The sequence below is a fragment of the Bidens hawaiensis genome, unplaced genomic scaffold (assembly GCF_021521415.1).
Source record: "Bidens hawaiensis isolate Kalapana, Puna unplaced genomic scaffold, B.hawaiensis_p1.1 tig00028037_1, whole genome shotgun sequence".
In the NCBI taxonomy this organism is placed as follows: domain Eukaryota; kingdom Viridiplantae; phylum Streptophyta; class Magnoliopsida; order Asterales; family Asteraceae; genus Bidens; species Bidens hawaiensis.
The window spans coordinates 59,333-76,018 of NW_027494554.1; the positions used below are offsets into that span (position 1 = coordinate 59,333).

At 35.6% G+C, this 16,686-nt stretch overlaps 3 protein-coding genes and 1 non-coding gene across 4 annotated transcripts; 2 read left to right on the forward strand and 2 right to left on the reverse strand.

Annotated features, from left to right (window-relative positions):
- The first annotated feature begins 4,529 nt into the window (after nucleotides 1-4,529).
- LOC143576234 (putative serine protease EDA2) lies at nucleotides 4,530-9,587 on the forward strand. Its single transcript, XM_077060371.1, has 12 exons — nucleotides 4,530-4,685; nucleotides 5,217-5,342; nucleotides 5,470-5,625; nucleotides 6,238-6,420; nucleotides 6,499-6,615; nucleotides 6,758-6,811; nucleotides 7,206-7,277; nucleotides 8,608-8,813; nucleotides 8,902-8,996; nucleotides 9,112-9,186; nucleotides 9,262-9,345; nucleotides 9,450-9,587. Exons 1-12 carry the CDS (start codon nucleotides 4,530-4,532, stop codon nucleotides 9,563-9,565), a joined length of 1,440 nt encoding a protein of 479 aa, XP_076916486.1. The 3' UTR covers nucleotides 9,566-9,587.
- Nucleotides 9,588-9,838: 251 nt separating this feature from the next.
- On the reverse strand, nucleotides 9,839-12,008 carry LOC143576238 (fructose-bisphosphate aldolase 1, chloroplastic). The gene is made up of 6 exons (XM_077060375.1): nucleotides 11,797-12,008; nucleotides 11,440-11,709; nucleotides 11,187-11,296; nucleotides 10,680-10,770; nucleotides 10,345-10,614; nucleotides 9,839-10,214 (listed from the first exon to the last, which is right to left on the reverse strand). The coding sequence occupies exons 1-6, from the start codon at nucleotides 11,962-11,964 to the stop codon at nucleotides 9,936-9,938; spliced, it is 1,188 nt and encodes a 395-aa protein (XP_076916490.1). The 5' UTR covers nucleotides 11,965-12,008; the 3' UTR covers nucleotides 9,839-9,935.
- A 1,270-nt stretch (nucleotides 12,009-13,278) lies between these two features.
- LOC143576243 (protein CHAPERONE-LIKE PROTEIN OF POR1, chloroplastic-like) lies at nucleotides 13,279-14,958 on the reverse strand. Its single transcript, XM_077060380.1, has 3 exons — nucleotides 14,895-14,958; nucleotides 14,378-14,822; nucleotides 13,279-13,693 (listed from the first exon to the last, which is right to left on the reverse strand). The coding sequence occupies exons 1-3, from the start codon at nucleotides 14,932-14,934 to the stop codon at nucleotides 13,543-13,545; spliced, it is 636 nt and encodes a 211-aa protein (XP_076916495.1). The 5' UTR covers nucleotides 14,935-14,958; the 3' UTR covers nucleotides 13,279-13,542.
- A 1,411-nt stretch (nucleotides 14,959-16,369) lies between these two features.
- On the forward strand, nucleotides 16,370-16,442 carry TRNAE-CUC (transfer RNA glutamic acid (anticodon CUC)). Its single transcript has one exon. It is a non-coding gene; the product is annotated as a tRNA-Glu (tRNA).
- The last annotated feature ends 244 nt before the right edge of the window (nucleotides 16,443-16,686 follow it).

Below are 16,686 nucleotides of genomic sequence, written 5' to 3' on the forward strand. Positions count from 1 at the left end.
TATTAAGAACAAAAAGCCCTCAAAAAAATAATTATAAAAAAAATATAACTCAAAATATAAATCAAAAACAAAAAAACTAAAATGTTTCATTTATTGGCCTCGTTCTCTAAAAAAATTATAAAAAAAAAAACCGTAAAATCAAACCGAAACCAAAACGTCGACGGAAATAAAACAAAAAACCAAAACCGAACCAAATCAATCGAAATCAAAATACCGATCAAACGAAACTAAAAAAACTGAAACCGAACAAAAACGAAACTAAAATACGGACAAAAACGAAACAGAAAACCAAAAACGAGTTCGGAATCGACCAAAAAGAAACCAAACCCAATCCGTCCTGTGTGAAAACTCGTTTTGGCTTGAAACTTGAACCGAACCCGTTGAATCTCAAACTTGTTTCGTGCCGAAACCTTTCTCGTGCCGAAACCCGTTCCGATCCGAAACCTGCCGCATTTCCTTAGGACACTAACCCACATCGACCCATTTCTTTGAATATGGCGACCCAATTTAACCCGAAAATTACAAGATGAAATTTTAAATGACCTATTTTGACCCACTTTGTTAAAATTTCTGACCCAAACCAACCCATTTAATTTTTAAAACAACCCAAATTGACCTATTTGAAATGGTTTGGGTCAAGATTACCACCCTTAATACAACCTAGTAAATGATTTCAGTAATCTAGTTTTGGTTTTATACTTGAAAAGAAAAACATATTTATATTAAGTTAAGAAATCTAGCACAATTACCACATAAGTGGAGTTGATAAGTATCTTTAGCTTGAAACATTAGGTATTGGGTTCGAAACTTGTATAATTCAATAATTTATTTTTCAAAATTTACAAAAAAAAAACGATGTATAATTCAATATATTTTAAATCTGGTTCAAATGGTCTATTCGTTCCCGGTTAAACTGGGTCATGGGTTATAAATTAGGCACGAGTTATAATAACAGCATGTTTGGGATTAAGTTTGAAAAATACTTATTGTCTTATTTGCCTTTTTTAAAAGTTAACATTTGGGGCTTTTGGAAAACTGTTTTTTAAACTTTTCAAAAAGTTAAAATAAGAAGGATTTTTGTGATTGCCAAATACATTTTAGTTTATTGGCTTTTTAAAAACACCAGTAAGCCAATAAGTATTTTTCAAACTCAATCCCAAACATGCTCTAAGTATTAGGTAGTAATTATGTTTAAAGAATGGAAGCAAGTCATGGGTTATGACATTATAAAACGGGTCCATGCCCCATTATTTAGGAAACATATGATGAAATAGGAAACTGGCCACATCGATGGTTAAGCTAGGTCATGGGTTATAAATTAGGCATGAAGTTATAATAAGTATCTAACTAATATATTAAACCAAAATCAATTTGTCTACTTGTCCTTCTCTTAGGGTATCCACCTAATGTTCCATGTCATCTACTTTCCATGCTTATAATTTTCCACATAATTAATCAATTAAGTTTAATCCTAATGCTAATTAACATTTAAACCAATATATAACATAAGCATTTGTCAAACTTAACATTTAAAGTTTTGAATTCATAACTTAACATTTACTTTGACTTTATTACATCTAATCTAACTAATATATTAAAACAAAATCAATTTGTCTACTTATCCTTCTCCTAGGGTGTCCACCTTATATTCCATGTCAATAATGCTCTTGATTACATCTAATCTAACTAATATATTAAATGCACTTGATGATCTTCTTAATATACTATTAAAGAAAAACAAGATATCCACATGGCCATCAAATAGGATGTCCACATAAGCTTACAAGGTTTTTATCTATAGAATTGCCGCATAATTCACTAATTAATATTTTCTAGAATCATAACCTCACTAATTAATGTTTTCTAGAATCATAACCAACTATTTCCTTTCAAATGATTTAAAAACCGATTTTAACTACAACCAATTATGATTTAAAGAATTCTTATGATAGTTACATATATATCGTTTAAAATTTTTTCCACCCGTATGTAACACGGGCCACTATCCTAGTTATGTAGGTTTAAAGACGGAAAGCGGGTCATGGGTTATGACTTATGACATTATAAAGCGGGCCCATGCCCCATTTAGTATTTAGGAAAACAAATAATGAAATAGAAAACTGCCAAGTCCACGTTGATGACATTCTATGCGGAGTCCCTAAAATAATGTTAGGTATAAAACATAGAGTGTTTAATAGTGTAGTAAGATAAGATTGTTACAAAGTTTGTATGCAATTGCTACACACTACATATGTTTGTCTCAATACCTCTCTCTTGTACACATTACACGAGTACACACACACATATATATAGGGTAAGGTTAAAATAAAAACCTACTTGAGTTGTGAAAACTCTATAAACCTATTCTCAATCACGTGTTTTTAATTAAAGTTTGAAACTTGTGGTCCACAATTAAAGTTAATAAAAAATGTAAAAGTAAATATAACTTTTTCTCTCTCCTGAAAACATATAAAAAAATTGGTAAAAAAATATTAAAAAATAGCAAAACATTTTTTTTAAGTTTTCGATGTTTTGTATTAAATGTTACAACATATATTATGTGTGTAAGAAAAAAAAACGATGTTACATAGGGTTTTCACAACTCAAATAGGTTTTCATTCTATACTTTGCCTATATATAGGGGTGGGTTCTTGTGAAAACTCCTCTTAAAGAGAAAACTAAAAACTCTTAAAATCTTCTAAATAACTATTTTTAACTTTTTTTTAAAATTGTTTTTGAAGTTTCTTTTTCTTTTTCCATTATTCTTATATGTTGTTATTGGTTCAAAAAAAAAAACTTGTCGGTAACCTCGTCGGTATAGTGCGCATATGAATAGTGTGCATTGCATATATGCAAAAGTGTTTGTATTACATAGAATACAACACTATTACACATATTTGATACACACTATTGTATATATGCAATATAAGACTAATACACACATCGAATACACATTAGTGCGTATGTGTAATACAACATTAACGCACATGTGCACCACATCGACTTTTATTTTATTATTATTATTATTATTATTTTTTCATATAATACAACACTACTACACATATACAATACACAAATATTGAATATATGCAATAAAACACTATTAAACTCAAAAATACATAGTAATACACATGTGTAATATAACGGTATCGCACAGTAATACGTATGTGCATTACAGCGGGTTTTTTTTTACTTTTTTTATTTTTTTTTTATTTTTCGAGTGAAATATAAGAAAATATAAGAATAATGGATAAAACAGAATTTTGAAAATATTTTTTTATTTTTAATTAAAAATAATTCTTTAGGAGTTTTTAAGTTTTCTTTCAAAAGGTGAGTTTTTTCTTAATCCTCTTCATATATATATATATATATATATATATATATATATATATATATATTTATAGACGCATGATTGATCCTTAATAACTTGACTATCTGATGGTGGCCTCGATATTACAACTTACAACCTTGTCTTACATCATTATCATGGGCATTAGACGAACATAATCGGTTGTTTTTTGTGGAGATTATATGCTTTTATTTAACTAACTAAAATAGCAACTTTTTAATATATGCATTTACTTTTTACTGGAATCGCGATGATGTATATTAAAACAAAACCGATAACTATCAAGGTGCTAGAATCAATTACAACTACAAGAAACACAAATGCTCATTAGGCATTGTAGAAATAGAAAGCATTATTACACCAAAAGTTCTAAGCAAGATCCGTCCTTACACGGGGTTTGACCTTATCTCCTTGACAACATTGGCTGGGTGGTGATGGTTGAAAATTTTTGCGTTCTACGCTTTCCATAAACACCCCAACCCTTGCACGGGTTTTGACTTTATCTCCTCGACAACATTGGCTGGGTGGTGATGGTTGAAAACTTTTGCGTTCCATGCTTTCCATAAACACCTCAATGCCCTAGTTAGGATGAGTCGGGTTAATTTCTTTATTGGCTTGAGTGAGCTTTGTGATTCCAAAAAAGTCGAGTATTTATGAGACGGAGTTTCCTGTTGACCTCGAGATGTTGCACCACACTTTTACTTGGTCCCACATGCTCTTCACAAAGCAACACGAGACAAGCAGGTGGTCTACCAGCTCCACCGAAGATGGAACACACGATTGTAGCATTCCATTACTACTCCTGCTTCTATTGGCGAAGGAAAGTGAGAGGCAGGGGTGAACCCCCCCCCCCCCCCCCACACGCAGTAATGTAAAATTTACTCGTTTTAGACTGAAAATTTGAGTCATATTTCGTTCAAGTTTCGCCACCGACGTTCTTCCCTGGTGATTAAATGTAGAATTAAAAATAGTATTCGACTATCGGCCATACTCGAGTAATTGGTTTGGGTTTTTGGGTTCTTGAAATCCGGGTCAATTTGCAAAGTCCGGATCCAACTTGATTGACTATTGATTTGAGTTTGAAGTCAAAAGACAAAAGACAAGACAAGAAAGAAAGAAAAACACGTGACAAAAAGATTCATAAATTATCAAGTACGCGAAGCCAGAGTGAAGATTCGTGATGGTGCCGATTGGGTTTATGCTGATGTTTATCAGTGTTTGCACAGGTTTATCTACTAGTCGAATACTTGAGCAGATGCAAAGTAATAGCAGTAGCAAGTATCTGACCACAGATGAACTCTGGTTTAATCAGACACTTGATCACTTTTCTCCCTTTGTATGACTCACACTACTTACTACTGGCTTTTATCTGTTTTCTGCTTCTAATGATGCTCAATTTGTTACCTAAATGCTTTTAAGTTAGGGTTTTGTGCGTAATTATTGGTAGCTCTGTTCTTCAGACGGGTTCTTGTCAGTTTCGGGTCGAACCCGCAAACCCATTTATCTTTTTTAAATGTGTTTAATTTAAGAAATTAAATTGATTGGGTATTTTTTGCGAAAATCTTACTAAAAAGGTATTTGACACCAGATTTTATAATTAAAAATGCAATTGTTTTGTATAAATTTGTATTTTTTTTGTATAAGTTTAAATTTAAGTATTATTAATATTATGCTATAAAAAATAAAAGTCTATTGGGTCAAATGGGTCATGTTTGGGTCAACCCGTAAATACGCCGGGCGTGTTCCGGCTCACATGTCTCATATGATTTTCGGGTTCAGGTTCGTGTTACACCCCATTTAACACCCTTAAGTTTCAGCTTATTGATTTCATTTTTCATTCTTATTCTAAACTGCTACATTTTAACAGGATCATCGTAACTTTGGACAACGATACTATGAATTCTTGGATGATTTCAGGCGTCCTGACGGTCCAATCTTCTTAAAGATATGTGGTGAATCTGCATGCAGAGGGATACAAAATGATTATCTCAGTGTATGTTCAAACTGGTTTGACCAAATTTCAAGATACATGTGATATTCTTAAAAGCATTTAAATGGTTAATAAGACTAAATAATAAAGTCATAAGTAATTTTTTACAGAATGTTTTAAATTCAAACAGGTTTTGGCGAAGAAGTTTGGAGCTGCTGTGGTGAGCCTTGAGCATAGGTATTATGGAAAGAGTTCGCCTTTTAAGTCTCTGACTACCAAGAATCTACGGTTTCTTTCGTCTAAGCAAGCACTGTTTGACTTGGCTGCTTTTCGCCAGTTTTATCAGGTATGTTCCGCATTCGCTTTGTTTCCAAGAGGGCCATACAAACACCACTTATGTGTTATCCAGACACCAGTGACGTGTCATACGGCCCGTATGGCCATACGAGTTGTATAGTAGGGCCTAATCGTACGCGCCATATGATTTTGTGCCTGACAAAGAAATTGATGTGACCACCGACAAAAATCATACGATCCTTATTACATTTGTCACCCTGTCATAGGATGAAAAACCATATGAGTCGTATGGTAGGGTGTAAATTGGTCAAACGGGTCGTTTTGATAGTCATGCGGGTCGTATCTTGTGGTGAAAAAGGTCATACGGGTCATGTGAGGGCCAAATCATACAGCCCGTATGATCTTTTGCATGACATAGAAATGACGGATGTGACCACCGACGAGAGTCATACAGGCCGCATGATCTATTTCATCTCATCATACGACCCACGTGACATCATTCTGCCCGTATGATAGAACAGAAAAGGTCGTACGAGCCATATGGTAGGGAGAAAAGTGGTCAAACATGTCGTTTTGATGGTCATACGGGCAGGCAAGCTGATTAAAAGATCTGATAGGAAAGACTAGCGGTTTATCACAAATAATGTTCATGATCATGTAGGAATCCTTAAACTTGAAACTCAACCGAACGAATGTCGATAATCCGTGGTTTGTTTTTGGCGTTTCTTATTCTGGAGCTCTCAGTGCATGGTTTCGTTTGAAGTTCCCTCATCTGACATGTGGCAGTCTTGCAAGTTCCGGTGTGGTTCTTGCTGTTTACAACTTCGCTGAATTTGATCAGCAGGTGATGCAATGTATTTTATTCAATATGTTTTGTCTTATTTTTCTGGTATTTATACCAACAAATTTGTGATTAAGGCAGGTTGGTGAGTCTGCAGGACCTGAATGTAAAGGTGCATTACAGGAAGTTACTAAACTTGTTGAAGAAAAGCTTGCATCAAATGCTAAAACACTAAAAGCCACATTTGGTGCTACCGAGGTATAGAAAACTAACATTTTCGTTAAACTGTGCTGTATTGTTTTGGGTTCCCGGGGCCGGGGGGGGGGGGGGGGGGTGGAAACACTTGGATTTAACTTTTAATGCTAATGAAGTAACGAGCCACTGTTATGTTTCCTTGCAGCTAAAAATAGATGGAGACTTTTTGTATTTTCTAGCAGATGCTGCAGCTGAAGCTGTAAGTTTGTTTCCCGTGTGTCTTGTTTATTCGGTGGTGTATATAATGTTTTGTCATAGCTCACATTATAGGGCATAGGTGGCAAATGGGAGGTGCAGGTTGGTTGGCTAACAGGTCAAAACGGGTAATTTTTGTATGGGTCGAAATGAAACGCTTTTGTAAATAATATATATATATATATAAGAAAACGTAATTTACTCTAAATTATATGTTTACGATTTTAAGATGCCAATCTAATCTGTCGAATAAAATGATTTAAGAGGTTTATGATTTAAATACACTCTTGGGCGACTTTTGACTTGTTTGACACACATTTGGTGTGTTTCTTTTTAAGCTAATCTTAATTTTTAATAAATCTACTTTAGCTGACATGATATCTATATATATTTGGTAGTTTCAGTATGGGTATCACGATAGAATTTGCACCCCGATGATAGAAGCTAAGAAGGCCGGAGATGATCTAGTGGTAATCCCATGTCTCTTTGAATTTCTTTTCTAGACTCCTGTTTCTCTTAGGGTATGTTTGGTTGGAGGTAATGGAATGAGGGGGGAATGGAATGGAAGAAGGAATGGAATGGACAAGGGAATGAAATGGATCATTACCATTCCATTTTCTTGTTTGGTTAACCTATGGGAATAAAATCAATTATTCATTTTTATTGTTCGGTATCCAAAAAAAAATGTAGAAATGAAATAGAAACAATAAAAGCACTCATATCTCAAAATACTTTTTAACCCAAAAAAAAAAAAACTTACAATGGCGACGGGGGTAACTCCGTGACGAAAATGGTGGTGGCGGTGGTGATGGTGGTGGCGGCGGCGGTGGTGGTGTCGATGGTAGTGGTGGTGGTGGTGTTGAGAAAGTAGGGTGAAGGAGGAATGGAATGAAAAAAAAGAAGGGGGGGGGTGGGAAGGAATGGTTTTGATGGAATGGGATTCCATGTGTAATGGATGATTCCATTCCATTGAGCAACCAAACACCACATTTTTCATTCCCACGTAATGAATCATTCCATTCCTACTGTTATTCCTGCATACCAAACGCTACCTTAGGGTCTGTTTGGTATGGGGTAATGGAATGAATGAAGGAATGGAATGGACGTGGTAATGGAATGGACAAAGAAATGAAATAGATCATTACCATTCCATTGTCATGTACTCATGTTTGGTTACCATATAGGAATGAAATGATTCTTCACTTTATTAGTATTATTACTATTAGTAATAATAATAAATAGTAAATAATAATACTAATAATAATATTATAATTATAATTAATTCCTAATTAATATTATTATTATTAAATAATAATAACTAATAAATAATATAAATAATAATAATATAAATATTCATAATAACTAATTTTTTAGACCCGCACATTACAACGAGATTATTTAATTTAACCAGATAAAGTAAAACGCTGAATCACGCATGCACTTTGTGAAATGCTAACTTACCAAATTATGCAAAACAATAATAATAATAATAATAATAATATAGTATAACATTGATAATATAACAATAATTATAATATAACATTGATATAATAACAATAATAACGATGAGTATTATTATTATTATTATTATTCCATTCCTTCAAAACACCACTCCTTAAAGGAATGAAAATCCTATAAATGGAAGGACTTTCATTCCTTAAGGAATAATCCATTCCATTAACATATGACAACCAAACATGTTTTAATTCATTCCCTTGGAATGATTCATTCCATTCCATCTTCCATTCATTCATACCAAACACTACCTTATAATCTTTAACTAAAAAAATCTTTATGCAGAATGCGTATGCAAAATACGTAAAGGAATTTTATGTTGAAAGTTTTGGTGTTGAAGTTGAAGAATATAACCAAGAAAGCCTAAAAAGCACCACCCAGAGTGACCTGGCTAGTGATCGATTATGGTGGTTCCAAGTTTGTACTGAAGTTGCATATTTCCAAGTGGCACCTGCAAACGATAGCATTCGGTCTTCAAAAGTCAACACAAGGCATATACATTATTTTCAAGTTTCTTAATTATTACAGCATATGCCGTTGGTCTATTATTTGTTCTAATTTGATTGTGATTTGTGGCAGGTACCATTTGGATCTATGCAAAAATGTATTTGGAGAGGGCGTTTATCCGGCTGTTGATGATACAAATCTGTACTATGGGGGCACAGACATTGCCGGTATACGCACTTTAATTTCAGTGTTTTCTTTTCTTGGTGGAGTTATTATGTTAAAGGGTATTTTGGGCATTTGACTCAACTGGTCAAAATCTAATGTTGCAACATGTACATCCAGGATCAAAAATAGTTTTTACAAATGGATCACAAGATCCATGGCGACGCGCGTCCAAGCAGGTGTCGTCTCCAAGTAGTAAGTCGCCAGCACTAATATTTAACGGAGTTGTCTTTCATTTTCCTACCACTAAACTTGTTTCTATATCTGTAGTGCCATCCTATCTAATCACATGTGATAATTGTGGTCATGGAAGTGATCTAAGAGGATGCCCACAGTCTCCTTCAAATCCTGAAGGTCGGTATATTTTGGGCATGAATAATAAATAAAATTTGCATCCATCAGTTTAAACCTTTTTGGGACAAACTGTGATCAAATTTCTTAAAAATCATATATTGCAGGGAACTCTGAAAACTGCAGCTCACCCGATGCGGTTAACAAAGTAAGACAAAAGATGATAGAGCATATAGACTTATGGCTGTCTCAGTGTCAAGCTGATAACAGGTGGTCAAGTTAACATGTAATTGCATCACTTTCTTTAGATCTGCTATAGTTTATAATGTTATTAAAATTAGACATACAATGTATAGGACCTTCGTTGTTTCATAAGCTGTCTTTTTTTCTTTTAAGTTTTTCTTTATGTGTAGTATGATATTAGTGTCTTGTCTCAGGCGACACGAAATCATGCCTAAGATAACTATTTTGTTGCATAATTAGGAAAAAGGCATATTATAGATTTCTCTTGAAACTACAAGATATGAATCTCATTATCATCAATATCATGAAAAACTTATAGAAATGCTAGAAGTAGATATGCTATGAGCAAAAGTAACAGTCTCATGGGCTGATGACATTAACACATATTCGTGATAAATTTTTTTAATAACTTAGTAGACATAGCCCTTAACAAACAATTCCTTTTTAGCCTCCTCGGATTCACCCTCGCCGGTGTATTTCCCAAGCTGAGCCAGTGAGTTGGCACTAGCCCGAAGGAGCAACGCGTCCTGAGCCGCCTTCACATTCTCGGGCCTTCCTCCCCATGTCTTCAGGCAAGTGTTCTGAAGAGCCCGCGCGTATGAAAATGACACGTGCCATGGGTTCGGGCTCTGGTTCATTGCATTCAAGTTGAGTGTAGCCTCCACCTCAGATTGCCCACCTGACAAAAACTGCATTCGAATCGATTTTTAGTACAAATCAAAACGAGCCAGGCCGGGCTGAGTTGGCCCGTTTTTTTGACCTTTTTTTTTCTTTTTTTCTTTTTTTTTTTTGTAAGTTGTTAATGGTTAGGATACTTGCCATGATTCCGGGAACCGCCGGTGGGATTCTTTTCTTAAGAAGGCTGAGAGTGTAAGAAGCAACTTTCTCGGGTGTGGCCCGTTCTTTGCAATCAGCTCCGGGTGTAACCATGCTCGGTTTCAAAAGGATGCCTTCAAACAAAACATTGTTCTCGGCCAAGTAGAAGAACACTTCAGCCCACACCTTTTGTGCAACCTCAAAGGTCCTGTCAATTCCATGCTCTCCATCAAGCAAGATCTCGGGCTCAACAATCGGGACCAGACCGTTGTCCTACAAACCACACAATTTCAGACCTTGAACCACATCTAACCATAGTTTATCAGTTGCTTTATTACCTGAGAAATAGCGGCGTAACGGGCCAGACCCCAAGCTGCTTCCTTGACAGCAAGTGCTGACGGGCCGTTAGGAATGCTCACAACTGTACGCCTACATGATTTAGAAACTGAATTAGCGGTTGTGAGTCCGGCCAATTTTTCAACAGGTGATTTGGGTTGTGTTTAAACGGAACGGGTCGGACTAATAAAAGTCCACCCAAATGGAACGGGCCACATAGGTTTAACGGGTTGAAAGTAGTCCAAAGTGTGTATCTAATGCATATAACCTCCTAAAGATGTTTTTTTAATTATATGTAACACAAATAATATATAAAACGTTCAATGATTGCGGGTCAAGCGGACCCGGCCCGTTTGGATTTCAACCTGTATTGGCCCGTTAACTAAAATATCCAACAACATGCATAAAAAGTGGTTGCAGGTCAAGCAAACCCGGCCTGTTTGGATTTCAACCTGTATTGGCCCGTTAACTGACTAGCCTATCATTAACTAATAACTATATGGATTTACCATTTGGCGAAGCGGGCCCCTTGCTGGTAGTAAGCAGCGGAACGGGAGGCGAGTCCATCAAGACCTTGGCACCATGACTCGTCATTAGAACCAGCCAACGGGACCAGACCCTGTAAAACACAAACCTTCAGTTAGCCACTTAGTTAAAGAGCCTAGTACATACGTGATATGTCTTTTCTAGGTTGTAGAATAATAATGTTAAATGTGCGACCCATAGACGTATGTCGAGCCGAGTCGAGTCTAGATGCATTACCTTGTCAACCTTGATACCGGGAACAATCCCCTGTTCCACAAGGAGATCTACAATCTTCTTCCCATCGACCGTGGATTGGTACAAAGTCTCCTCAAATAAGATGGCACCCGAGATGTAATTGCCTAGACCCGGTGCACTAACCAGGAGGGTCCGGTAAGCTTGACGGTTAGCTTCGGTGTTCTCTAGACCGATAGAGGCCAACCGCTTTCCGCATGTGGCGTTTGACTCGTCCATGGCCAGGATTCCCCGGCCCGGGGAGGCTACGGTTTTCTGCATAAACATATTCACTCATTACAAATATGTTTTCGGACCGAGCATGCATAAGTATAAACAATAAACATATTATAAAACATGTACCGCGGTTTTGACGAGCTCATCAGCGTATGAACTTGCATGGACGGTGAGTGGGGTTGCGTTGAAGCGGACGGTGGAGACGGGGGCTTGGCGGAGGGACTGACCCTTGACCCAGTCAGACTTATCAAGAATGGTTGCTGGAGATGGTTTGAAGAGAGAAGCTGAGGCCATGATTGGTTTTGGTTTCAACTTCTATCCTTTGGAGTATATTAAGCACCACTCATTATGTCTTTGGGTTCACTGGCTTTATACTTCTACTTGTGACACTGCTGATATGCTTTTAGAGGCCAGCATCTGCTGGCCAATAGGAGGCTGCCATGTGGGATGATAACTCTGCTCACGTGGCAGTGGGAATTGGGCACAGATGATATTTGATGAAGGGACGAAATCTGCCCCATGTGAGAAGTTATATTTGCCGTTAATTGAACGTGTGGTTTAGACCTTAGAATGACTACATTAATGGTCGCTGAGCTTATGTTTATGTTACTTTCGATTTGTTTTTTCACTTTTGTTTTTAAGCTAATTATATTATGTGGACGGTATCAATGGCAAGGTTGTACCGCGGCTTTAACAAGTCACGCAAATAATGTAACTAAAAGTGTTACGATCGAGTGAATAATGTAACTAGTGTGGGGTGTAAACGAGCCAAGCCGCTTGTAATTCAGTTGAGATTGGCACGTTAAAAACTAAGCTTAAATAGTCCAAGCTTTAGTCTAAATAAAGGTTTGTTTAATAAAAGAACCTGGGCCCAAGCTTTACTTTTCGAGCTCGAAACGGCTCGTGAGTTATTATTCATATATTTATATTGTAATAATATTATACAAAAAAATTATGATAATAACTAAACAATACATATTATGTTACATGTAAAAGTTACAATTACAAATATATATAAAAAATAATTATAAATGTCTTTAAATTAATTAATAAATTTAAACAAGTTAAACCCGATCCCAGCTTGAGCTAAAAAACCTACTTACGAGCCAAACTCGAACCTAAGCAAGCTCGACTCGGCTTGTTACACCCTTAAGTGTGGGATGTAAATCAAACTTTCAAAAAACCGAAACCAAAAGTGTATAACCGTATATAACCTTACCATAAATATCATTTATCCAATTAAGTATGTAATTAACTCAATTTCTTTTACTGTATGAATCTTCTTACTATATGTTTTTTGTAAATATTTAAATAAATTTCGTACCATTTAAAAGATACACAAAATAATATGAAGTTCAATTTTTACAATTTTTAATTTTTAAAGTACTAACAAAGAAAAAATAGCAAAAGATATAGAAAACCAATTGCATTTTAACGCTTTTTTATGCTGTAGAAACTTTGCATCAAGATATAAACTAGTGCATATTATAAGACCCCAAAAAAACAAACCATCAAACCAAACCGCATTATCCTTCCAAAAAACTAGCATCACTGACGGATGAAACCGTGGTGGTGGTGGTGGTCAGATTAGTAGGCGGTTTAACGTGATACCAATGGACATGAATCCACCACTTTTATGAAGATGATTTTGACACGTTAAAGCTTAGTGGTGTAAACAAATCATTACAGATCATAAATCATGACGAGGAAGCCAAAAACAGTTTAAACAATAAGTCACGGGTGTAATGTCATGAAATCCCTTGTACCACATCTTAAAGGCAACAAAATAACCGTAAAGCTGACCTCTGTAACAACGCTACCACCTTAAAGAACAAAATTTTGGAATTCACTTGAAACAAACAGTTGATTCTGCTATTTAAGATAAGTAGAAGACACCCACAGAAGCACATAAGTTACCAATGATGTTGTCACTTCTAAACTCCTTGGCCCTTTGAGTATTGGTGGGATAACCGACACCATCAAGAACGTTCCCAACAGCCACGACACAGCAAAAGTTCCCACCCTGAAACTCAAAATGCGTCAGCATTAACATGAACTACTTTCTAACTAAAATACCAGAAGTTTGGTTATTTGAAGGGTTAAACACTTAAGAAAGTAGCCGCCTTCGGTTCAATTAATGTTTTATGTAACCAACTTATCATCTGATTTGAGGTAATTATCTAAACAATCCAGTGTTTATATGCAACTCGGCGCCACCCATGAAAATAAAAGGTCCACATGGCCAAAAGTTACTAACGTCTCGGATGCCACGTCATCATTTTGACCAGTTACCAGGTGGATCAGATTCTCGGATCACCTTTAGATAAAAATTTGTAACTTTGATGTTTTTCTAGCTTAAACAAAGTTTGCTACTAAAAGTAGATATTGAACCAAAGTTGGTTACTTCTTTAAGCAACAACCCTTCTTGAAGTATAACCAAAACATTTTGAAAACTTTGATGTTTTTCTAGCTTAAACACAAACTTTGTTAATAAAAAATAGAAAATGGACGAAAGTTGGTTGCTTTTTATTATAGTAACCTTTCTTGAAGTATTAAGTATACCCAAAATTTTTGAAACTTCGATGTTCTCTAGCTTAAACAAACTCAAAGTTTGCTACTAAATATAAAAATTAGACCAAAGTTGATTACTTTATTATACAACTAACCCTTCTTGAAATATAACAAAAATGAAAAGTGTGAAGCATACCCGTAAAGAAAAGCTCTGAGTTTGCTCTTGAGGCGGTCATGTATGAAATATATTGTGGTAAACAATGATATTGCAACCTGAAGGGTGGGTCCCTCTTTGGTTGGAAAAAGAACTGTAAGAGCTGCAAGTACCACAAATGCAACGGATGTTTTGATAATGAAGTTGGTAGCCGGGGTTCTAAATCTGCTCGTGACAGCCTGGACAACCCGAGACTGACTCACTTCCCTTATCTTTTTCTTAACGTTGATTTTGGGGTTTTTCCTCTCATGAAACTTTTGCATTATTATTTTGTCGTGAGCAGATTCAATTGCATCAAGACTCGGTTTGTGACCTGCGTATTTTTGAACCAAGAAGTTTCTAGCACTTTGGATTTCGTCTTCAGAAGCATCGTTGCTGATACCGAGTCTTTTATATGGATCCTTTATGTTGATTCTTGGAAAGACGGCTGCAGTTAGAAAAAAACATAGTTGTCAAGCAATTTATGATATCTTAAGGAATTAATAACTAAAAAAGTTACCGGATGATTCATCTCTAGTATCACCAAATGAAGCATCCATGGCACATTTCACCAAAAATGTCCTCTTTGTTAAACCAGCCAAATTATTCCGTCTGCTTACATAATCCGTTAATGATATCAGAAAAATAATTTTAAAAAATGTAGTTACTAATTGACTAATTATCTACGCAGTTACTGCGGAAAAATATCGGATATTGGTCAAGGACTGATATTTGAGTTATTGGTTATTGCGGTGAGATATCGGTAGTTTTAATGTCATGCAGAATTTATATATATATAGCAATTTAACACTAACTGATCAGTATGCTCTCCTACCATTAACAAATTAATCTTTTGCAACTTACAAAAACACTAACAATTGTAGCAAGTAGAAACTGATTAAGACTTAAAACACTAACATTAAACACTAAAAATTGGCAATTAAGACTTAAAAAACTGATATTGGGAAAATCGGTGATATATCGCCGATAATATTAGACTGATATTATGACAGATATTTTACCAGGGGACAGACAACCAATATATCTGTGATCTTAACTGCATAGCTATTTGTCACATACAAAGTGATAAAGAGTGATCAGTAAAACTACCTTCCAAGGCAAAACAAGTTTCTGGCTTTACCCTTTTCTTGCTTACATGGTACAGCTGGACGTCTTGAATGTAGATTAAAGCAATATCTTACGGGGCTTCCGGTCAATCCCGACAGACTCATCTTCTTAATAGGTAGAATTAAACTTAGATCACAAGCGTACATAACACAACAAGATTGACCATGACTCGATGAATATTAAAAATAAAAAAAAGGCCGAAATAGCAAAACAGTCAACAGTTCTTTGAATTGGGTATAAACTAATAGACAAAACTGAGACTTTAACACAAAATTTGATGGAAAAGGTGAACAATTATCAGAGTAATTTCAGTAGACCCACATTGTATTCAACTAATTTGATAAAAAACGCAGATGGGTATTGATTGCAATGTGAAAATTATTAATAGCAAATATAGTTTTTAAAAAATTGGGTTTTGCGATTCAAAAAGGGGTAGCCGGCGCAGCTTGTTGCCCGCTTGCCGTTTCGATGTAATCCAATAAACAATCATATATTATAGAAGCAATAATATAAATTTCCTTAATTTCATGAAATTATAGGTGTAAAGTAAATTAGTGCAATTGAAATAACGAAGTTCATATTAGGAAACAATACAAAGACGACGAACTAAATTTACCTGAAGGATGAAGAGTATAATATAATATAATATAAGAATGAAGTGAGTCACAAGTATCAGAGAACGAGATAATATACTTCGATTTTGTACGTAGTAGTTTTCATGGGAGTTTATCAGACGACAAGCAATGGATTGGGATTTAGGAGGAGTACTGAAGCAATCGAGGGTTTTTGTCAGATTGGGAATGGATGGCTTATGAACCCTAGACTAATGATGATTGATTAGTCTTTGGAAATAAGTGTAAACATTAATCCGTTGTAGTCTAGTTGGTTAGGATACTCGGCTCTCACCCGAGAGACCCGGGTTCAAGTCCCGGCAACGGAATTCTTTTCATTTTTGGGAAGAAGAAAATTTTGTATTGGTTTTTATTGATAAAATCAGAAGACTTCTTCAAGAGACTTTGGCAATCGTGTGAAAAACACGATGGACTTAAATGACTCGGGGATAATTGAGGTTTGGTCCAACCTATACATTTTAGAACAAACCACGAGGGGGCTTAGATGACTTCTTCAAGGGACTCTGGCAATCGCGTGGAAAACACGACGGGACTTAGATGACTCGGAGGGTG

Coding starts and splice junctions, on each gene's coding strand:
- LOC143576234 (XM_077060371.1), top strand. CDS start 4,530: ATGGTGCCGATTGGGTTTATGCTGATGTTTATCAGTGTTTGCACAGGT. Junction 6,421..6,498: donor TCGCTGAATTTGATCAGCAG/GTGATGCAATGT, acceptor TGATTAAGGCAG/GTTGGTGAGTCTGCAGGACC. Junction 6,812..7,205: donor CAGATGCTGCAGCTGAAGCT/GTAAGTTTGTTT, acceptor TATATTTGGTAG/TTTCAGTATGGGTATCACGA.
- LOC143576243 (XM_077060380.1), bottom strand. CDS start 14,934: ATGGATGCTTCATTTGGTGATACTAGAGATGAATCATCCG. Junction 14,823..14,894: donor TACTAGAGATGAATCATCCG/GTAACTTTTTTA, acceptor TTCTAACTGCAG/CCGTCTTTCCAAGAATCAAC. Junction 13,694..14,377: donor CTCAGAGCTTTTCTTTACGG/GTATGCTTCACA, acceptor TTTGAGTTTCAG/GGTGGGAACTTTTGCTGTGT.
- LOC143576238 (XM_077060375.1), bottom strand. CDS start 11,964: ATGGCCTCAGCTTCTCTCTTCAAACCATCTCCAGCAACCATTCTTGAT. Junction 11,710..11,796: donor ATGAGCTCGTCAAAACCGCG/GTACATGTTTTA, acceptor ATGTTTATGCAG/AAAACCGTAGCCTCCCCGGG. Junction 10,771..11,186: donor GGGGCCCGCTTCGCCAAATG/GTAAATCCATAT, acceptor TAAATCATGTAG/GCGTACAGTTGTGAGCATTC.